The sequence below is a fragment of the Xenopus laevis genome, chromosome 3S (assembly GCF_017654675.1).
Source record: "Xenopus laevis strain J_2021 chromosome 3S, Xenopus_laevis_v10.1, whole genome shotgun sequence".
Taxonomy (NCBI): domain Eukaryota; kingdom Metazoa; phylum Chordata; class Amphibia; order Anura; family Pipidae; genus Xenopus; species Xenopus laevis.
Window position 1 is genome coordinate 48520999 of NC_054376.1, and position 24129 is coordinate 48545127.

General features: G+C 37.2%; 1 protein-coding gene and 1 long non-coding RNA gene across 4 annotated transcripts in view; one reads left to right on the forward strand and one right to left on the reverse strand.

Annotated features, from left to right (window-relative positions):
• LOC121402157 overlaps positions 1 to 24129 on the forward strand; it is a 122932-nt gene that overhangs the window by 13540 nt on the left and 85263 nt on the right. The window lies entirely within an intron of this gene.
• Positions 1 to 24129, reverse strand: part of adamtsl3.S (ADAMTS like 3 S homeolog) — a 255057-nt gene that overhangs the window by 13461 nt on the left and 217467 nt on the right. Inside the window, exons 20-23 of the mRNA XM_018255378.2 lie at positions 21537 to 21690; positions 18372 to 19428; positions 12899 to 13026; positions 11739 to 11867 (exon numbers count right to left, since the gene is read on the reverse strand). Of these exons, the coding sequence (XP_018110867.1) occupies positions 11739 to 11867; positions 12899 to 13026; positions 18372 to 19428; positions 21537 to 21690 (1468 nt within the window). The remainder of the gene's footprint in view (positions 1 to 11738; positions 11868 to 12898; positions 13027 to 18371; positions 19429 to 21536; positions 21691 to 24129) is intronic.

The following is a 24129-nucleotide window of genomic DNA, read 5'->3' on the forward strand; positions in this document are numbered from 1 at the left end:
AACCATGTTCACATTTAACAAAGCACACTCCACATCACACATGTATGGTAACTAGTCCTGATGTCAGATTTGCCCCAAATAAAATCAACAATTTATGTATTATAAGTTATTTGAGGGTCACAGTAAAAAGATAGCCACAGTCCATAAGTAGTTTTGAGCAAAATTTTTCGCTAGGTTTTGTCTCAAAATTATGACTAAGCGAATTGGGTCAGATTCACCCATCACTATGCATATGCAATTGACAACACATATCCATAGGGTATTCTTAAAAGGGAAACTAGAGCTCAGATCTTTTGCAGGTCTCTAGTAAAATATAATTCTTATTTAAAACACTTCCGTACATACGATATATGTGTATCACTTCTTTCTGTTAGAACCTGTATCATTTTATGTCAGGTGATTAGGGAGTGACACGCAGAACATGGTGACTCAAGAGTAAAAATGTAAAAGAGGAATTGTTACTTATTAGGATAAATCAGTCTTCTTTCAGAACATATAGTTCTCCTTTAACCTATGGCTAAGATGCAGTTTAGAGTGGGTCTCCATGTTCTCCATTAATAAAATGTTCTTCCTAATAAATATTAATTCAACGGATATGTATGATCCAGTTCTTGCTTTACTTCAAGTCTTAATTGAACTCCCTGAAAATGAAAGTTAAGGAAACTCTGTCCGTTAGAATCTTGTACATTTTTCAAACAATAAAGCATTAATATCCATTGAATTAACAGGCATTTACACGGAGAGCAGGGTGGTATGCAATTGCATATTTTTATTATTTTCTTAATGGTTCTGATATAAGCTGGCAGTTTAAAGATATGTTTTGACATAAAAACAAAGGATCCTTTCTATGAACGCTGTTAATGCTATCCAAGAGCAGCTTGGAGTAAAATCACTGTTGATATTTATACCACATTTGTTGACTGAAAAGCATTTGGCTGTAAAAATTAAACACAAATCAACCCTCGTCTGTTGTAAGTATATTCCAGACTTCTGCAACGTGGAACTGATAAGCAATGGCTTTGAATAAACACAGGGCAAATTTTATAACCAAATCTTGAAACAAAACAAAAACAAACAGAAATTCTTTGCTGCAGCCAGGAGACTTGAAGGCTGAAAGGGTGGGGGTATGCACGTGTGTTTTGATATTTATATTAAAAATAAAAAAAGGTCCCTCTGCTTACATACCCCCATGTTTGAAGGGGTCAGAGTGCTTCTGAGAGAAACACAAGTCATGAATTTCTTCAGAGAACAAAATATTTGATTTTATAGAAAAACAAACATTAAAATATTTAAAGACAGATTCAGACTATCACACAAACATATACAATAGGTGTGTGTGTGTCTATTTGCATTCATGCAACAGGATATACAGATATTGAAATTAATTGGAATTTAGAGAAAAACTTAAAGAAAATGTGCATAGTAGACCTGTCTTCTTTAAGAAGCATTACAGTTATGGGACCTGTTATACAGAATAGAATTATTTTCTTAAAATAGACTCTATGGGAGATGGCCTTCCTGTCATTTGGAGCTTTTTGGGTACTGGGTTTCCAAATAAGAGATCCTGTACCTGTACTTATATAAACATAATGACAGGACAATTTTTAACTTTTTGTAGATCTGTGGGAAGGTGACAAAATGTTCAAACCGAACGTCGAATAAAAAGAAGCTTCCTGAGCCCCTAATAACCGACTAAGAATAATCTATAGGCCCCCCAAGGAAGATGAAGAATTGGGTAGAATTTCAGTAGAGCAAATCTCTAAAATGACAATGAAGGGTGAGGTGATGGTTCTAGATTTTAATATGCCAGGTGTGGACTGGAATGTGCCTGTGAATTGATATATTCTGTATTTTCTGCACCCAATTAGTGATGAGCCAAGAGTAATGGAATTAGTTCTAAATTTATTGTTGGAGAACTTGAGATCAATTAGTCAATAGACTTTAACTAAAGGTACCCATATAAACACAGAGTGCTGATGTAGTCATTCACAACCAAATCAGTGGCCTATTCTTATTCACTTCTTATTGAATTATTAAATTACTATTCACAAAAACCTAAGATAAATTATTGAAAGATTGCTAGTGTTTTAAGTCCAGATAGGCAAACAACTTTGGCACCTTGGAGTCACAATAAGTTGAACAAAATTTTATTAAATTAATTTAGACCACACTTGTATATGTACAGGAGACTAAGGGATCCAACTGTACTTCATTGTCAGTCATTAGTGTACTATAGAGTAATACAGGCCCGGACTGATAATATGCCGTTTCGGGCAAATGCCCGAGGGGCCGCTCTCTCCTGTATTCAAGTGGGCCGCCCACTGCCTTATTACATGCGGCGCTGCACTTAAACTCTGCCCGGTTTTTTTTTGAGTACTGCCCTGCTGCCTTTAAAGCTAAAACTAGCGTCAGACTGAGGGGGTGGGGACAGGAGCACAGGGCCGGCTGCTCGCTGACAGCGTAGGAGCAGCTTTTCCTTCCTGCACGTGTCAGGCTGAGGAGGAGGGAGAGGAGCACAGGGCAGGACGATCGCTCAGCATTTAGGACCCAGGAGCAGCTTTTACTTGGTGCAGACTGTCACAGAGGTTTCCCCGATCCTCTTCAGTCTGAGACCCGCCTCCTGCCTGTTATTTTCCTCTGCCAGTGAAGAACAAGCGATCGCCAGCACAGCAGAACAGCCAATGAGCTGCAGACACTCATTCGAAATTCCCACCCACTGTTGCACTGTGCTGCACTCCTTCACACTGGTAAAACTGTGTAAGACTAATAGTTTGTGGCTGACTGCTTTCCAGATTCCCCTCCTTCTGCCCTCAACCCCCCCCCCCACACACACACCTAAACTATGTGCAGGGAGAATAGTGGTAAGTGGAACTAAAGCTTTTTTTTTTTTTTTACTAAAACTATCTGCCAGTCTTAATTTACTCTCCCCTAAGCATTGCCTTTATCAAGACTCTTGCAGGCATTTGGCTTATTTTTGTTTCTCCCACTGTGACTCCATTAATTATTATATGTATAAATATTATATGTATATTATAAGGGATAATGTACCCCCTACTGTAAATGATAAGGATATTAGAAGTCACTGAGGGGTTGTTCTGTGACCATATAAAGGCACAAGGCAGCAGGCTGAGTTATACAGGGAACTCTGAGTATCACTCATGTATTATAAGGGATAATGTACCCCCAACTGTAAATGATAAGGATATTAGAACTCACTAAGGGGTTGTTTGAACATATAATTTATCGCAGTTTTATATTAGATATATGTGTATATATATATATATATATATATATATATATATATATATATATATATATATATATATAAAAAAAATGTGCATGTGTATAAGCAAAAGACCTGCAAACATTTATGTGTGGGCTGCTTTTTTTTTTTTTGCCAGGGCTGCTTTTTACTCCCAGTACGGCCCTGGAGTAATAGAATGCACTTGATACATCTCCTGGTACTACTGTATGCTGGTCAGAAAAGAGAAGTAGGCTGAAGGCTTTAACAAGTGGAGCAAATTGCACCTGAGGAAGGGGCTGGTCCCCAAAAGCCTTTGCTTCAACTTCTGCAATAAAATGTGATAAAGCATCTGCCAGTATAAGTTGGTGTGCTTCTTCCTTATATATAGCCTTAAACAAGTGGAGCACCATGCATATATGAGGGCTTGTATAATGAATGCAGTGCAATGTGCATAATTTGGACACAAAAGTTCATATTTTAACTCACAATGCAGTATTTTCCACTGTAACAAGTGCTCTATGCTCTTTCGCAAAAGGGGCAAATATTCACATAAAGAAGAACAGAAATGTACATTATGGAATGCAATGATGGTCTCCATTAGACAGTTATAGTTTTGTTATGATATTCAGCATAACAAAAGTGGTGTAAAGTTGATAACTTTATTGGCTAACTAAGATGACAGTCACAGCGAGTTTTCAGAACATTTCAGTTCCTGTTTCAAAGCTGGCTACAAAGAAGCTATGTTGGTTTTGACATCTTTATTAGACAGTTATTACACTGCAAATTTTAATTGCATATACAGTAGCTCAATATTAATAACCTGCTTATAGCTGGCATATTTTGATGCAGAAATTATGTTTTTGGTAAGAATTTTTACAACACACCCTGTGTAATGATGCAATTAATCCCTTCTCTGATGGGTCACTAAACACCTTATTTGGTTTGCAAAAGCTATAATAAATGTGCAAACAGGAAATAGTTTTGTACCAAGAAAATAACATTTACTTTGCATTTACTGTATCTTTCCATTTTGGACTTGTAATACTGACCCCATTTATTGTTGTCTTTCACTCTGGAACCAAAATGTGTCAGTCTCCTCTTGAAACATATGAATGGCATTCACGATTATATTTGCTTAATTGTTGGAAATCATCTTCTAAACAAATATTGTTCATTGGAATTCATGAGTCCTAAATATTACTTTAAAAAAAGTAAATTGCTTTGTTTTTAAGTCAAAATCAACAGTGTTTCAGGCTAAAGGGAAGGTTTGATAAAATGCATTTGATAAACCTAGAGAAAACAGGCATTGTTTGTTTTTGCCGAACACAGTGGCTAAATTATATAAGGCTGGTTTATTCTTACAAAAATATTTTTCTCTTAATGTTCCTGAAATATTGCCAAGATCAGTAAGAAATTCGAGTTAATTAAACTGCGAGCACTCTTCATATGAAATATAGAAGGCTATTTTTAAGAAAAGGAAGGACACGCATTTGCCCGGGAACCTCCAAATTCAGTAGAGGGCAACATGTAGAAGTCAGCCGGCTGGTTGTTAAGTGATTCCAACGATGAATGCCATTCACCCTTGAGTGTGAATAATAAATGCACTAAATTATACATTTTGGATTCAGTCAAATACTGAATACATTGTATATATGTCTTGTACATTTACATTCATTGTCGGTGCACAACGGAATGACAAAAATAAAAACAAAAGAGTTCACTTACCAGAAATCAAAAACATTTATAAGGACAAAAAAATCTTCCTTGAGAAAGGGGTTCACCAGCAATTCAGCTGTTTAAAAGTGTATTATGAAAAACAAAATTGTGCCAGTGCATTATACACTATTAAATTTCAACAATCACTATCACTATTTCAAAGACACGTTGATAGGATAGTTAGAACCGGTATAATTGTGAAAGGTTAATTCACATCTTAATGACCATGTACAGTCTCACTTGTCATTAGAAGTCAAGGACTTGGAGGAGCGATGGATTAGTTAACATAGCCTAGTATGGAAAAAATATTGACTGCAGGTTGTATTTGTATTTTAATATTCAGTGAAATTCTAAAAACAAAATGAATGTGAAGATACACAGAAACAGAAACATTGGCTATAAAAATAAAACACTATAGAAAATAATCAACCTCATAATTGTTCTGCAATGTGTTTTTAATGGGGTTTAACTTACTAGTTTAATTAGGTTGAATTAATCAAATTAATCATACTGCCAAAACAAAAAAAATGATGTGACCCACTGGCGAACTGAAAACAAACAGCAATCTTCTGCTGATACATAAAAATGACATATGTTTTGGTGAAACGACATCTTTGAAGTTCTTTTAAAATCTCTAAGGGAGTATCTATTTTTAAAATAGTAGAAGGTCATAGAACTTTCAGTTTAAGTTAACCTAGGAGTTTTCAAACGGCTTTTGGATGTATATGATGATGAAAAGATAATGAAGAAAATATGTGGTCCAACTGTGACATTTTCCAGAAATGCATCACTCACATCACATCTCCAACTGGTGTGTGGCCAAAGTGTCATACTAGGGTGTGGTAAATGCAAAGAAATGGTTTTAAAGTTTATTGGATGAACGACACCAGGAAACAAAAAAAGACAACTAAGTCCCAAAACAATCCCATAGCATTTCTCGGTCAAACTAATTTAACCTAAATAAAAAGGGGAAGAAGAGGTGGGTTTCTTTCGGAGGCGATGAAACAGAGCTCCACCACAATACAAATGTAATAATCAAACTGTTAAACCTGGTTCTGAGGAGTGATTACTTCCCTTAAAGGAGAACTTTGAATTTCATATTCTGTATACACAGTATATTGTGTCAGCCCCTAAACTAAGTTTATTAATAGCAGCCAGAGCATTTCAACAGAGAAGAGAATGGTGAACTACTGTATCTTAATAGGTACATATCTTCACTACTAAATGATTAAAGTTGCCATAGGCTGGTACAGAACCCCAAAACATAATGTGCAGCATTTCCACCCTACTTATTTGTCAAGACTTTGACAAATAAGTTCTTAAAAATGTAGCCAAGGCCTTTCACTTCACTTCAAAAATAATGGTTTCTATTAAGAATCCTTCAAGTACAGAGGTATCAAAGTGTGCTACATCCTTGTAATAGTGTCCTCTGAACTTATAGACCAGGAGGGTCTGGAGCTCCTAAATGCAAAACTGTACTTTAACATGCTTACACTATGGAGAGTGCTGGGAGCTATAGTTCAGCTGGAGGATAAAGCAAGTTGTGTGCTTGGCTAGAAGAGCCTGGAGCTTCTGAGGATGTTATCTCTGTGAGCCTACCCATCTGTGTGAATCCCAATGGTGAGTTGTGCCTGAGGGAGGGTAGAAAAAGAGAGGATCCAGCGTGTCTCCTGTGTGTGATACAGGCCTTTTGTGTGCCTGCCACGTGGGAGTAAATGCCTTTGTCCAGCAGGAAAGGTCTTTGGGCAGGTAGTGCTACCTGGGAAACTTAAGAGCTCTTTAGGGAAAAAGGGACTGAGACCAAGGTAGTTGGTCATTTATATCTTGCAAATCTATATTTTACTTTGCTTGTAATCTTGCATAAAGTTATATTGTTACACAGAAATTTGTGTGTTTGAATGTTTTCCCAATGGGGCCACCCGCAAGTGTATTTCCGGATCCCATTAGGTGGAGGCACTGGCAAGAGAGGAAATTCCCAGTACCCTTTCACCTTGCAAAGGGGACTCAGGACCTGCATTGGTATTTGGTAAGAAGGTACAACCTTGGCACCAGGGGGGGTCGCAAATAGGGTGTTACATGTCTATGGTGTAGAAATTTGCATCTTGATGCTGCCCTAGGCAGTCGAAAGGCATCATGCATGGAGATTACATACCAACAGGTATACCCAGTATTTAAATATGGGGGCAGAGTAATGAGCCTTTAAAGCCTTGAGGCAATAAAGCCCACTATATCTTCAGATAAAGAAATACCTATGAAAAAATATTAAGTATAGAAGGGTTACTAAGTCATCCAATAGAAAAAATTTAATTTAGACACAAACTGAAATATTCCTGGAACTAGACTGATGGAAATTGGCCCTCAGCTTAGTTGTACATCCCAAAAGCTATCACAAATAGCTAGCTGTCCTGTTGATCGTAGCAGGAATGATGAGCCCAGTCAGCTGTATTAGATAGTTCATTCTTGGCCTGTAAAGCATTTTATCACCACAAATGGCTTCCTTTTTAAAAAAAGAATTTAATGTAAAATACAACTGTGCTAATTTACAGGCTTGTTCATGCACTACATGTGCTGTGTTTACAGTTAGGGGCATATTTATCAAGGGTCGAAGTTCGAAGTTAAAAAAACTTTTAATTCAAAAAGGCCAAACGAATAGAGGTCGAAGGTTTTTGAGGGTTGAAGTGGTCCGTATTCGAATCGTGCAATCGTAGGAATAGCGCCTTCAATCTACTTCGATTCGAAGTTTCCCCCCAAAAAACTTCGATCTCTCAAACTCCACCAATTGCCTCCATATAGGTTCTAGGAGGTCCCCCATAGGCTAAAATAGCACTTCGACAGCTTTTAGGTGGCGAATGGTCAAAGTCGAAGTTTTAAACAGACGGTACATGATAAATTTCGATATTCGAATTTCTACGTTTTTTTCAACTTCGAATCGAAGTTGGACTGTTCCCTAGTCGAAGTACACAAAAAAATAGCTTGAAATTCAAAGTTTTATACTTTGAAAATTCACTTCAATCTTTGATAAATCTGCCCCTTAGTGTTGCTTACAAGTCTGGATGATCCTCACTTCTCCCTTAATAAAACATTCAATTGTAGCTAAAGAAAACTCTGATAATCAACAAATGTAAACTATTTAATATGATGTTTTCCTAGCAGCAACAACACTTTAAATGTATAGCTAAAGACAACTCTGAAAATAAAAAAAATTTGAACATTATTTAATAAGATCGTTTCCTAACAGCAGCAACAAAAATGGTCTGCAAGGAGAAGTACTAAACACATTTAAATGAAAGACATTTTTTGTAAATGTATCTCTCAAATTTTGTAGTATCAGGCTTATGAAAACACCCAAACCTAACCATGCCATCTCTCATTGGCAATCTTCCATTACCAGTGGTGTCAGCTGGATTTCCATCATAGTGATACTATACTATAAGACCATTGAAGGGTATATAACTCAACAAGCATGAAAAAAGTCATTGGGGATGCCAAATAAGGCCTGTGATTGTCCATTTGGTAGTTCCTATGTGGACTGGAAGCCTACAGAAAGCTCTGTTTGGCAGTGCACATGGTTTTTATGCATCCAACCTTGTCTCGAAACCAGGAATTCAAAAATAACACCTGCTATAAGGCCCCTGGGAGCAACATCCAAGGGGTTGGTGAGCAACATGTTGCTCACGAGCCACTGGTTGGGGATCACTGATTTAGACATAGGGAGTATATTGCAGCCAAGAATAGAAACATGTAGGAACTGAGCTAGGAATTATTTAGTGCAGGTACAGTTAAGACGTTTCATTATAATCAATGACAGGCTGTATAGCCAGGTACTGACTTTTTCTAGCAGGCCAAGAAAACACCATAGTGTGCCATGAGCACCGTGGCAGTAACTAGTGATGGGCGAATAAATTCGCCAGGCATGGATTCATGGAAAATTTTGTGAAACTGCGGCAAAAATCCGCCTCAACAAAAAAATATGTTGCACTTCAGAATAGTCGCGCATATAAAAATTGTCGATTGCGTCAAAATTGTTGTGCATCAAAATTATTTTGAAGCCCATTGACATCAATCAGTTTCACAAATTTTTCAGTGTTTCAGTGAATTTTTTTGGCGAAGTGAAAAGCCACAGATTCGCCCATCACTAGCAGTAACTCAGTAAATCAATGCATTGCATTGTACTCTGATCAAATGACAGAGATATGCTAATATTATAGACTGTTCCCAACAAGTTAGTTATATATTATTGAATCGGGTATATACTGAAACTGAAATATATATACAATAATGTTTTCATCAGCAGAGCCTAAAGGTGGCCATAGACGCACAGATAATATCGTAAGAAACTAATTTTCGTCCGATATTCGTAGCGTGTATGGTGGAAAAAGAGCCGACCGATATCGGCAGAAGACTTGTATATTGGTCGGCTCATCGATCGGGCTGGACGGAAAATTTGGATTGGGTGCCTTTGAAGGGACCCAAACATCGCTCATTGTTAGTGCTGAATCATCAGATACAGGTAGATTTCTATTGTTTCTTCCCGTATATCTACCTGTATATCTGACGATTCAGCTCTACACGTGTGTATTGAAACGAACAATCTTTCTTGGAAAGATCTTTTCCAAGAAAGATCGTAATTGTTACTTCTATGGCCACCTTAAGTAACACTGCACTTTGCAATTCAAACAAGCCCTACATTACAGGGTAAGTGCCAAGCATCCATGTTTGTATTGGAGACTTCTGGACTGACAGAGAACAAAATCTTTACATTAAAAAGGAATGCAGTAGAGTCTCCAGGAATAAAGTCTCAATGGCACAGTTAATCACTAACAGAAAACATCATTCAGTAATTAATTTATGATAAGTTAGATGCCCAAGAGTGCTCTCAGTTGTAAATAGTTACAAATCAAGAAGCATACTAATCATAAGATGAGCTTCATGCATGCTGCTAACCCAGTGGTAGTTTCCTTGTGTGCCGGTACTTAGGCATGCCAGCAAAGTGCTTCCAGGCAAGTGCATGCTCATGTACTTTTATACGCACAGCAGTAATGCTGCAGAGTTACTCAAGGTGTGTGCTATGGTTTCAGCCCTTCCTGGTGAAGTCTTGCCTCTATCTGCAATTAAGCTTCTGGATACAGATTACAAAGGTTGTTGCCTACACTACTCTGTACCTCTTGCCGCACCATCGAATTTGAAGTTTGCTGCCTACCCTTTAGCTTGGAACCATAATTTAAAATGACTGCCACCTGCCAGCCTTGCAAATACCATAATTTCTTTCTGTTCAAAATAAAGCCACATCTTGATAGGTGTTGCCACAAAGCTACTACAGGGTGTTGTTGAACATAGCACCTTTGCCAAAATGGGATTATTATAAATGGATACACTTTTCATATAATTATATCTAAATAGGCTTTTTTGGGCATTAACATTTTTTCTCAGTCCTACTTACTTGCTTTTAATTCTGTTGAGATCTTCCCATACTACACTTGTTTAAACCGCAAGATCAAATGATGGTGTGATGCAAAATGTGCACAAAACACTCAGACATATTATACTTTTTTTGTAGATATACCTTTTTTTCTATTCTGCCTTAAACAGTTTCAGCTGTTTTTTATTATAAGTATTTCATACTTTGATCAAAAAAGCTAAGCACCTAACTCTAACTAAATAACGCGCCATAAACCGAAATCCTGGCCAGAGTTTGGAAAATAGCTTGTTCTCATTGTTAACACAAACTTCTGCTTTATAAAAGGGACTTACAATTTTGAGTTAAGTGCTGACAACAAAGATACTAAATATTTTTGGAACATATAATCTGCCTCTCCATTCCCCAAATCCACTAGTTGGAATATAAACATTGGCTTATATCAAGGTCTTGAGCTGTATTGTTATAAGGCTTGCACAGGGTTTTAGCCATAGGGTTGCTGCTGAAAAGGTAGAATAACTCACAAGTGCAAAAGTTATAGAGCTGTACACACATGCACCAATGCTGTCTTTTGACATTTCACAGAAAAAGTATATCCATGGCCAACTTGACTACATAGATACAGACAAAACTAAGTTCTTGACTTTCTTATACTTCATAGAACAGCAAATAAATAGTTTACAGAAAGAAACTGAGTAAAAAATAATAGAGAAACGAAAAACATTTTAACGCTGAAGCTCACAAAAATTGAACTTTTACTGAAAATTTAAGTAATCCATGCACTTTGCTATTGGTCTTTATTTTTTTTTCTTTACTATTTTTGCCTGTTTTTATTATTCCCCTTTGCAGTTTGTCTTTCTCCATCCTGGAATTTATGTGTCTCTCTAGTTGATAGACATAGAGAAAATAAAGAAAAATGATGCCTGTCTGCAAATTGTCTTAACTTAGGTACACGTGTTGGCATTGGTACAAAAGGTTGATCTCTAATCAATATTGCACTAGACACACCAAAAATAATAAACAGCCAAATGGATAAACAAACAACATTGTTTAAAAACTATAAAATCACAATAAAACCTCAGTTTTACAACCCTGAAGTTAAATCTTTCCACTTTTTTACACAATTTTAGTTAGCGCTCACCCGCCCATCTCTGACTTCACAAAAGGGGGCAGGGCAGGCAAGTGCCTGTTAAATAGGCTCTGCCGGAACAAGAGGCCGGCACAGCAAGGTCAAGGGTGAGCGGAAGGAAAAGTTCAGCCCAAACTCGCCCACAATCTGCAGATGATGTGCAGGAGTTGGCCCGAACCCACCCGACCCGAGGGTAAACACATCACTTATACACATTAAATACACTCCCTTACCTTTTACAGGGCACTGCACCATTACATTTACTCCCCTCCTTGCCATGACAGTACCACCCACAAGTGCAATAATGCTGCCATCTTCCAGGTATGTGATATTCTTTTCAGACGATTGGATGACAGGTCTTTCTTTGGAAAAAATCAAAACAAGATGATTAAGATTTGATTAAGAAATGCAATGCATTATCATATGATAGATGCTACTAACTAAAATAGACCACTAATTGATGGAATTGATAGTATTACTTCTCTCAAACAGCACATAATGTTATTTAGTAGTATAACTAAATACATGTATCATTTTGATTCATGGTTGAGGTCTGCTGCATCCAAGTTATAACCAATGCAAAGATCCAAAGCACAAATCATTACTCATAGGAGTATACAGCAAAGGGTGAGGGGACAGGATAGAATATGCGTTATGAAAATAGGATAGAAAATGAAATAAGAGACAACATGGGAGGGAAGAATAATAATTTGGCATGGGGTGAAATGGCAAATATAGTGGGAACAAATGGCAGAAAACCATAAGAAAAAGTTGTTGGACAAAGAAGTACAAAATCTGGAGAAGGGAAAGACATCATTTGGTAGTTGAGGGTATGGAGCAATTGCAAATGAGAAAATGCAATTATGGGTATAATATGGGTGTAGGATATTCTGTATAATCTTGAGCTTTGTGTGTCCTGATGTGTCCTGGGTAGACAGAAGCACTACTATGTTCAATCTGTCAAAATATAAGACTGTTGATGCATATGCTAACAGATCCATCAAGTACAATATACAGCACAAAAAAATCAGTGTGACCAGACAAAAGTATTGCCTTTACAAAAAATGCACAATTTCATCAATCAATTCTGTTAAGCCCTGGTTCAGTACTTTATTAGATATTTTAATAAAAAAGCTAAGCCAACTATGAGTTGAATTCTTTCCCAAGAATCGTGTTACTATGGACTGGCCAAAGGAATAGTGAAAGATAATGGAAGCTCTGAAGAATTATTTTTATAATCACAAAGCCAGCATACAAAGGATGCTTTATTTGTATGGCATTCAAGCCAAAGGAAGTAAATGTCTACAATGCTACCTTCATGCTGCTATCATAATTTACAGGTGCAAAGAATGGCCGACACTATCTTAATCTCCAAACATTTTTGGTGAATTACCTGCAAAATGCAGTCTTGAAGATTCCTTATCAGAGCCATACTCATTTATTGCTTTGCATTCATATAAACCAACATCTTTATCACTTGGATTGCGAATTTGTAATATCCCATTGTTTTCCATTGCAACCCTAAAAAGAAACGGCATTGGTTTAATCTTCCTGGCTTATATTTGGAGAAGGAAATCTCAGCAAATCAGAATGATCACTAATGATGTACTTGGTTAACTTTAGATAAATACTTGTCATCACTTCACATATGCAAGTATTAATGAAACAATGACATGCTTTCATTTGTTCGCTCCTTTTTATCTTTTGGATAACAACGATAAACGGTTTAGGTATGACTAGGAAAACAAATTCTGACATACAAGTGAAGAACTTTTGGGTGTCAGAGAAGGGAAAGACTTATCAATACACTTTCTATGTAACAAGACTTTATTATGCTTCATAGGAAACATGAAGAGGCGCTTAGTATGTACAGCTTCTTATCTTGTTGAAAGAGGACATAGCCTTATGAAATAATATTTAATATTATAATCATATTTTAAATATTTAAAAAATAGAACAAATTCTGTACCTTATATTGAACATGTATACTGCTAATTTGAAGGCTCTGGTTCTGAGTAAAGCCTGTTTGGCCAATGAGAGAGAATTTTCAACTGGCTTATTAGGAGCCTGTCAGGATTAGTGCTGGGAATCATTTTCTTTTTGGTCACACAACATTGTTCCTGAGTTCTTTGAATTTATTGCCTCCGTCTCAGAGTTTATGAAGTGCTATATATTCTGAGTAAAAGTGCCAAAGCTTAAAGCTCATCTATAAATTCTTGTGGAACAATGAGGATGTCAAAAACACAGCTGACAATAGCCTAAAGGATTTTATTATGGTTTTCTTTTTGCACTGACATGGAATTTATATTTTGCCACTGTGGCACAGTAAGAATATTAGGCTCATATGACACTAATACAGGGGATAGGCAAACGTTTATTCTGCAATAGAATGTGTGCCAAGGGTTGTTGATTCCTGCCAGATACAGTATGTGCACATGATGCCAGAATCTAAACGCTTGACATAGTTTGCCTAATTTTTAAGATCTTTTAAAGAAAATATTAATTGAAGCCTTCTTGGTTCTCTGTATTTAATCACACTGCTCAGGGGCTGCATAATGGGGACTTTGTCCAAGTTAAAGCAGGAAAGCTGGAAGCCGGATAAATAGATTAATGTGGAACATGCAAAAATTACTCCAGGAATGCGACATGGATGTAACCCATGGGGTAAGCTGCTCATACAGAAATGGTTGGCTGAGGATGAGGAGAACTGTAACTTAACAACAGTCAGAGAGCCACAGGATGCCTATCACTGGCCAAGCTCGCTGGCACCATCTTTATCACAAAATACTGCCAAGTTTCAGAATAAATTCAATTCCTGGCTTGTACCTTTACCCTTCAGCTTTCCAAGAGTGAAATAGTTTGGAAGATTAAAGTTAGATCTTTACTTAAGAAAGAAACTAACGTGAGAGACCAAAAAAGCAAGCAGACAGAACCTATGTGTGCACAACCATACTGCATAAAGGGGACATTGCTTTTAGCTCATTGGGTCCATGAACAAACCAAGTTATCGCCTTCTATTTCAAGTACATGAATTTAGATTGCAATATTTAAGGCTCAAGAACCCAAATCCAGCACCGAATAATAAAACTACAGTATGCTTAGTCTGATATGATACAAGTGTGATGTATTTATCTAACAATCAAAAGAAGGAAAGACCAAGGTCAACAGCCTTAAGGGTTTTTGAGGGAGCTTTAATTTAAAAACATTGAAAAATAATTTAGGGGTTTAGGCCTTGACCCTACTAGGCCATACTTGAATGCATTAATGCAGTACATTAGTTAAATCAATTATACACGGCATGTGTGTCACAATAATGGCATATTCAGCTGCACGTGACTTTAGGGGTGGCTACCAAGTTTTTTTTTATAACCTTCTGTGAGTAGGGACCATACTAAAAATATAATGACTGTAACTCCTTACAGGAACATAATAGCGAGCTGATATCATATTAATTATCCACAAGTTTCCCTACTGATTCCAATAATACCAAACATCAATTCTGTGTGACCCATCCCTGCCCAGATATTTCCATCTGGTAAACTGAATGCCAAGCATAGTCATGTTTGGACTTTGGAAGCTCATATTGTATTGAATCCATAACCAGTTTTTATAGCATTGGTATAAAAGGTAGGGATTCTGTGATGATGTTTGAGTTTCTGTAATATAGCGTGACCTCCACATCACATATGAGAGGTGTTGATGTGAAGTTACCCTATGTAGGCTTTCACCCCCCACGGCATGGCTCTTATAGCTGCTTAGAAAAGAGCACCACAGGTTTTGATCACTTTACACATAGGTAATAGTGAACAGAGCACTGTTAGGTATAGAATAGAATATATAGAATGTTTTGTAATTCCTTTGCCTGTTTTATTAACTCAGGCCTGTATTATGAAAATGTGCATCGAAATATCCAGAAGTAGCAATGTTTCTTTAGTTTGTGTCTTATTCTAATCATGCTACATATAGAGGGTGCTAAAGTATGTAGTGGGGATTCATAGAGTAGCACTTTATAAGCATTTTACCTAGTTCTGTGGGTGGAAAATATATTTTGACCCCATGGCACAGCAAAAGTGAATATGTAATACGTAAATGCTAATTTAATGTACATTTAGAGCACCACATTACTTCCAGTGCTCAAAGACTTGTCAAGGGTGATCAACAATTGTATTTTGGGAACAACTTTAAAGGAACAGTTCAGTATGAAAATAAAAACTGTGTAAATAGATAGGCTGTGCAAAATAAAAAATGTTTCTAATATAGTTAGTTAGCCAAATATGTAATATATAAAGGCTGGAGTGAACAGATTTCTAATAAAACAGCCAGAATCCAACTTCCTGCTTAGATTCAAAAGCAACAGATATGACCCATGTGCCCCCCCCTCAAGTCTCTGATTGGTTACTGCCTGGTAACCAGGGTAACCAGTCAGTGTAAACCAAGAGAGCTGAAAAGCAGGAAGTAGTGTCCAGACTGACATGTTATACATCATATCACTCCAGCCTTTATACAATACATATTTGGCGAACTAACTATATTAGAAACATTTTTTATTTTGCACAGACTATCTATTTATCCAGTGTTTATTTTTACACTGAACAATTCCTTTAACAGATACTTCAAGGCATAGGTATATTAGAGGTAGTAATTACTCTAGATCAGCCCATCATCAGAATCGCTTTATGTTGTAATAATGCAAGGATGTTTTCAACTGTCACTTTAATGAAAGAATTAAAACAATGACGGCATACTGAATGTCAAGACTGGTAGCTGTTCCCTTCATACATCAATATCTGAATATTTTCCAGAATTAGCATGTATTGCATTTAACTGGATATTATGAAATGATTTATGTTCGTTATATATTACAGAATGTAGCTTTCCGTTTGCTTAAACCACTGACCGCAAAGCAAAGTCTTCCTTAAAAGTTGGTCTCTGAAGTGACTTCTTTCGCTAATGCTGATAGCAGTCTCTGATTTATTTCCATTGGCTCAGTCTTGTCCGCTATTTTTAGTAATAGACAAATTACTCTCTTTGCTACAGCACCTCAAGGACATGTAATTCTACATGATCCAGACAAAAGTTAATGATATGTGGAAATTATATTAATTACTAGCTCTACTGAGAAAGTGTTAGATTGGTGAGATCAACAACTCTGATCTCACACTTTAGACAGGAGCTTTTCCCAACATCTGTTCTGATCCACATGTAATTCCAGTTGCAGAAGGGCCCTGTGACATGCACTGCCCTTGGAAAGCCAAACCACAGAGCACAGCTCTGTAAGTCTGATAACTAGAAGCAATCAAACACAAATACAATTACTGGGATTATGTTTATACTAACTATGAAAAGAATGTGAGGATTTTATCAGTGCAGCAATATTCAATGCCTGACAAATCCATGCCAAAACCACATTAACTTTACAAATGCTTCGTTATTACAATTCCCAGAAATAACAGCGCATGAGCTGGTCAGTCCGCACTCACCACTTACAATGTTTCAAGGAGAACAAAAGCTTAACTAAAAAAGTAGGCTAGAAATGTTGCTTCTGTACCAGCCCAAGGCAACCACAGCCCTTTAGCAGTAAAGATCTGTGTCTCCAAAGATGCCCCAGTAGCTCCCCATCTTCTTTTCTGCTGATTCACTGCACATGCTCTGTTCTGTTGTCACTTACTGAGCTTAGGGACCCACTCACAACATACAGTACACATAGAATATAAATGTCACAATATAAGGCTGATTAGTAATTAATACAGATAATTAATACATGGCAGCACAGAAACCAGTGCAGCTAGCATCAGAATTGAATAATCAGCCCTGTAGCATCAGCTTATATTACAGACCAACCTCATTTTCTACTGGATAATTAGTGACGACCCCTAAGCTTAAGGGATACTGTCTTGGTAAAACATGTTTTTTTTAAAAAATATGCATCCGTTAATAGTGCTGCTCCAGCAGAATTCTGCACTGAAATCCATTTTTTAAAAGAGCAAACAGATTTTTTTATATTTAATTTTTAAATCTGACATGGGGCTAGACATATTGTCAGTTTCCCAGCTGCCCCCAGTCACGTGACTTGTGCTCTGATAAACTTCAGTCACTCTTTACTGCTGTACAGCAAGTGATATCACCCCCCTCCCTTTCCCCTCCAGCAGCCTAACAACAGAACAAAGGGAAAGTAACCAGATAGCAGCTCACTAACACAAGATAACAGCTCCCTGGTAGATATAAGAAAAGCACTCAATAGTAAAAGCCAACTCCCACTGAGACTGATTCACTTACTTTAAGTAGGAGAAATAACAGCCTGCCAGTGTTACTAGAATATTTCTTTATATTTAACATGAATATTTCTCCATATTTGACAATTTTACAATATTTGTTTACTGCTAACTTAGCATGGTCTACAATGAGATATGCAAAGAATACATTTAAATGTTACAGGCGCATATAATAAAGACCAAAATGCCAGTACGACTTATTTAAGGGCCTTGTGTAAGTACATGTTCCTTATTTTGAACTTCATTTTTTGCATCATAAGTAGCTACCCTTTAATAAAGTTTAAATACATTAGGTACCCTTGCAGTTTATTCATTTAGCCTATGTTGATTTTGATAGCTCTCCTGTATTTGGGAGTGCTATAAATAAACACCACAAATTCTATATAACATGCAGGTATGTGCTTAACTCATTCAGTGTGACCAAAATTTTCATGCAAAGGGGGTCACAATAAATGGAAAAAACAGATATCTAGCCATACTTTACTGGTATCACAGAGGAGTTTCAGATGCCATAAATATCATGAACTTTTTTCAGGAACTCATATTCTTCTGAATAATTATTTTGAGGACAAATAAACAACAAAACATACTTACTTTTCAGATGATGTCAATGGCCCTCCATCTTTGGTCCAAGTAATTTTTGTAATAATGTCCCCAGTTACTGCACACTGTATAGTGATAAACTGTGTATTATTAGTAAAAAAGGCAGAATTTCCAATAATTAAATGCAAGGTTCTGTTAGTGGACATTACTTGACCATGTTTTTGCTTGCGAATAATTTGTGGCCTTTGCCTGCCACTATCCACTTCTGTGTCTTTAATGTGGAAATGCACTGATGCATATGGTTCTTTGTTAATATAACTGGTGTCTGATTTGTTGTTTTCATATGGTTGTTTCCACTTTTCAGTTGTGGATTGAGGTTTGGAAAGTTCATTCACTACCTGTGAGATAATCTGCGATGCAAATTCATCACTTATTTCCCCAGCTTCAATAAGCTCACTCATATTTTTGACTAGAGCTTCGAACTCAGCTGTGTCCATACTATAAGCACCTTGTAGAACTGCTGCTTCCAATCTCTTCTCTTTAAAGTCTTGAGAGCCAAACACCTCCGCTGAGTTACTTACCAGGGTTTCAAGATTTCGTAAGACTAGTTCATCTTGTGTCTGGCTGTCTTCCAGATACAAATTATTTTTCTTGTTCCATAATTTCCACATTTTGCTCATTTTATGCCATTTTGCTCCTAAATTATTGGCTTCATTGTGATCCTTTTCAAAAGTTGGAGCTTCAAGAAGTCTATTATCTGTGCCAATAAGCTTGAGAACAAAAGTTTCATGCGCTGAGTTTGCAAAACACTTATATATTCCAATATCCTGCGCCTCTAGGTTATGTATCTTCAGTGATCCAGACTTTGTAACACCAAGTTTTGTGGAATATTTCAGTGGCTGGCCATCTTTTTCCCATTTTATAAGAGATTTTTGGAACCCCCGCACTGGGCATTTAATGATGACTGAAGTTTTTGGAAGTAAATACGCTCTACTACCAATAGTAAAATTTATGCGTTTTTCTTGTCTAGTTTGAATGTAGACACGGTGGATGCTGAGGATTTCTGGGGATTCTGTGTTGATTTCTCTGCTTGGGCTATGTTGTTTAGCTGTTTAAAAAAAAAAAAAAAAGAATATGCAAACATAAATAGAACTAATATAAAGCCTTCTGACAATAAAATATGGGGTTTCAGCAGCCTAACTAGTGGTATGTTCTTTTATGTTGTTTAGGATATCAAATTATTTTAAAATTGCAGTTATACAGTATATGTATTCATATATTTATGTAAATGTCATGTTTGTTCAGAGTTTAGAAAAAACAAGTCCCTAAGTTATTATAGTGTAAATCATGTTTCTAGTCAATTTCTAAAAAAAAAGTTTGTCACACTTCAGCTCTAAATCCTTATTACTATGCCAAGACTGACACAAATAATAAGGATTTAAGGCTCTTGCCTCTTCAGTTTTCACTTTTGTGGCTTATTTCGTAAGCCCCATCTGGAAAATCAGCGTAAAACACATACCCCAATCAAACCTATTAAAAAAAGGTAATTAAATACGGTAGCCCAGCAATTAATTGGTTCATTATTATTGGTATAAAACTGGTTCCCAAATGTAAGACATTTTCTACCCCGCTCAAGTAAATGAAATGAATACACCAAAGTTTTTCAGCAATCACTCTATGCTATGATTTGTACAGCTGCCACCTTGCCAACAAGTTCTCCATCATTAGTTACGTCAAGTCTTTCTCTTTTAATTAAACCTTTTGCCAAGAGAATTCTTGAAAATCCTTGGGGCTTTTTAAAGTGCTAAATTCACAACAGATTGGCATGTTAATCTTAAATAAATCCTAAGGAAAGAGTCTGTTGCACAGAGCACTCTCAACAATTTCTGCTTACCATCAATTCATATAAAACCTAACACCCAGTTTCCAAAGTGCTTTTGTAACTTTTAAATTGTGGCAAATTTGTCAGCTTTTTCAGATCAAAGGCAAATATATGTCACTTTTTTCATTTGCACATTCTTTTCATTCCCTAATCATTAGATGCCTACTTGACTGCACCTGCAGCAAGTTTGACTGTTTTCAAAGACGGCTAATGCATCAGGCCACCATGAGCCATAGTTACACATCTTTGCAGTGCTAAGCCACCACACACTTTATAAAATGTTTAAATAGGCCTTATGGCATTGCTTAGGACTGGACCATACCCATTTAACAGCTTCTATTGTAACATAATTTGTTCCATGGTGTTCTCCTTTGAATTGTAATTGAATTCAATTGAATTGTATTGGGTAGCCATGAGCTGACACATAGGGCCAGATTTAATTTGGTGAGAAAAAGTTATGGTATGCCTTATCATGAGAAAAGTCACAGACAAGATTCAATTCGAGGAGAAAAAACTTTTCTCCTAATTCAATTCCAGTTTTTTCCCCCATAAACTTCAATAACGTTTTCACATGATAAACTGTAAGCTGTTTTACTGAATTGCACCTCAAATTGAATCTAGTCCATGACTTTTCATGCAATAGACCTTTTTTCTCACAGAATTTAATCTGGCCCATCTTAGATAGTTCTTAAAATTGGAGGCACATCGGGCCAGATTCAATTCAGTGAGAAAAAGCTTTTTCCCGTGATGTCATGGACGAGATTTAATTTGAGAAGCAGTTCAAAGCAGATGACTATGTGGCACTCCTACAGTTGATACAGTGATTAGTAAACATTGCCCCTTTAATGACATTAATACCCAAAGATCACTGGGAGCTACAAAACTGTTGGTCCACATCTCAACAAGTATGCCATTGTATTAGGGACAGCTGTAGCGTATCCATAAGGGGTCATATGTTGTGGGCTCTCTGCATCAGAGCAATCCCGAAAAGTAAAACATGTTAATAAAGAAAGCTCTTGCTGATCGAAACCCTGTTACCTTCCCATAGCCTGGTCAAAAACATCCCAGAGTTAACTTCCTCTCAGAATGGGGCCCCAGTATTCCTGGAATAACTAAAATCCCCTGATATCTACTTTAAATTTCACATGTATGGCTGGCAGCTGTTGTTTGTGTTAGATCTATAACAAAGACTGATACAGAATGCACATCTGAATGTATGAGTTCTGCTAATATTTTACAATACAGGTTATGTCATGCTATTCCATCTGATGTTCACATAACAATTTGATTATTAAAAGATATGTCAACATGGAATATGTTATGGCCATACTTACTCTGGCACACACCCATATGGCATGACCTAACAAGTGCTGGGGCAGGGAGTCCATGGCAATGTGAATAATTGATAGGAATTAGGTGGCCCTTGGCTGTTATCTTCAGGCATATCATCTTCCTTCTCTGGATCCCGACACTGCATTTTGCAGAGCACTGAATGGAAACATGTGGGTATAATAAAATGATGTTATTGATTGCACAGGGGAGTTTAGAAAGAAAAACAGGCAAGTTTAGTTAAGCTACATGAGTGCAATATTATGAAGATAATTTTTTAAGCTAATCTGAAAAAAAGATAAGTAACAATTATGCAGCGATTGATGCTATTTCCCTTCATTTTAGCTATTTGAACAATGTTAAAGGAAAGGTCACTTAGAGGGAGAAAATAAAGTACCACTTGCTTTATTTTCTTTGCTGTCCTTAAAGTGACTCCAGCATCAGGGTAGCCAAACTGTCAAGATTATTAGTTATTCAGACAGAGCTTTACAGTGGTATTACCAGATCATGGCAAAAGTATTATACAACTGCAAGTGTTGTTAAATTACAGTTTTAATGGCCACAGCAAGCTTTCATAATATTGAAGTTTCTAGCCTGTAGAACTGATGGCAATGCTGCAAATGCATATGTCTAGGCACATTCTCTTCTTCTGAGAAGACCTATGAGTCCAATAAACTTCTTCAATTTGGTTGTTAGGCTCTGCTGGGATTTTTAACCATGGATTTCCAAGAAGCTTCTGCTGGGATTTTAACCATGAATTTCCAAAAGGGTTCTGCTAGGATTTCAACCATGGATTTCCAAGTGTTGCCTATCCTTTCCACTGGGCTATGAAGTCACCTGTACTGTAAAGGAGCTCTCACCCTGGTGGTCCAGTGGTCCGGCGGGCATGCCCGCCGTGCCTCCGGGGGGGACACAGCCGCATGATGTTTCCAGTTCAGTCGCTCACTGCTCTGCCTTAGGACGCCGCGCGCACTTCCTGATTTTACGTGCACAACATCGCAGGCGTCATGATGTCATCATGCAGTGGCGCGAGAAAGGTATTTAAAGGGGCTTTCTGTTCAAACTCATTGCCCGTTGTTGGTTCTACTTAGTAGTTTCCTGGGTGTGATTCCTGTATTATCTGTTTTGACTCCTGCCTGCCTGACTATTCTGAATTCTGTGATCATGACCCTTGCCTGTCTGACTGTTCTAAACTCTGTAATCCTGATCTGTGCCGTCCTGACCATTCTGAAAGATCTTCCGGTATTGACCCTTTGCCGCTTGACTATCTTTGAACGCTGCCCACACCGACCACTGCCTGTCTGACCTTGCTTGAACGCTGCCTGAACTGACCATGGCCCGTCTGACTACGCTTTGCCTACCAGTAGAACTGTACCTTCCGTCCAAAACCTTGCTAACGATCGTGCCCCTTTGCTTGTCTAGAACCTTTGCTTGGCTCCTCTCTTATTAAGACCTGGCGGCATCCAATTAGTGAAAGGTGTCTGTTAAAGGCAGAAGCAAGATCAGAGACCAGGGAGCCTAGCACTGGTTCTGGATTTAGGGTCCCGAGAACCTAGACTTCTCTCCTGCTTTTCTTTCTTTTAACAAACATCCTCATTGGTTACTGGCAGCCAATCATGACATCCTTACCCTATTTAAAACACATCTTGTTTGCCCAAATATGATTTTAAATCTAGTTCTTGCTGAAGTCTTGTTTCTTGTTGCTTTTGTCCTCTACATGTAATGCCCTTGGCCTGATCTTTGACCTTGCACCTTGCACTACTTTCTCTAACTACACCAGTACACTATAGCTATGCCTGTTTGTGTCCCACCCTGATCATTAGTCCATCTGATAACATGACTCTGTTTCACTTTAGGACACTGTAATATCTTCAGCTTGTGGGTTTGGGGAAAATCTTTAATAATTCTGACTACATGTGATAAGTTTATTCTAAAATTTATATATATATTTAAAAAAATATATTCCATTGTTTTGTGCTTTGGAAATTGGTGCCCCAAAAATTGTACAACGTATTCAAGGTGAGTCCTTATTTCTTATACCTTGACAGTATGCTCAACTTTTAGAATGATGCAGGCATTAGTATTTTACTTCAATTTACAACTATTCTTTCTTTCTATACTTGCTGTTTTCGATTTTGATATGCATGCTTGGAATTAAAACTGTCTGGTTGCTAGAGTTTAATTATTGTAGATACCAGAAGCATTTCAGAAGTCGGAATAGAAGATAAACACTAGATGGGCTAAACTGAATTATAATAATAAGCACTTATAATAACAACAAAACTGAGGTTTCCCAACCAACCTGTTTTTTGGAGGAGGGCAGGGGCCACAAGCAACTTAAATGGACAGAATGTAGTAATGGATTTACCTTGTGTTACCTCTAATTCAGTGTATTTTGTAAGTTAAGAAAATGTATCCTGAGCTGCAGTATTCTAGGCTATACCTAAATAGATGTTACAACATGACTAGTCTGTTGGATGGCTCCATGAAGCTTTGCATTCTGGTGAAGTGTCAAACACTAAGTAAAGGAACTGTATTACATGTTAATGATCAGTTTCTGGGGCTCTAAATTAATCTTTCCTAGCAATATGAATCTAT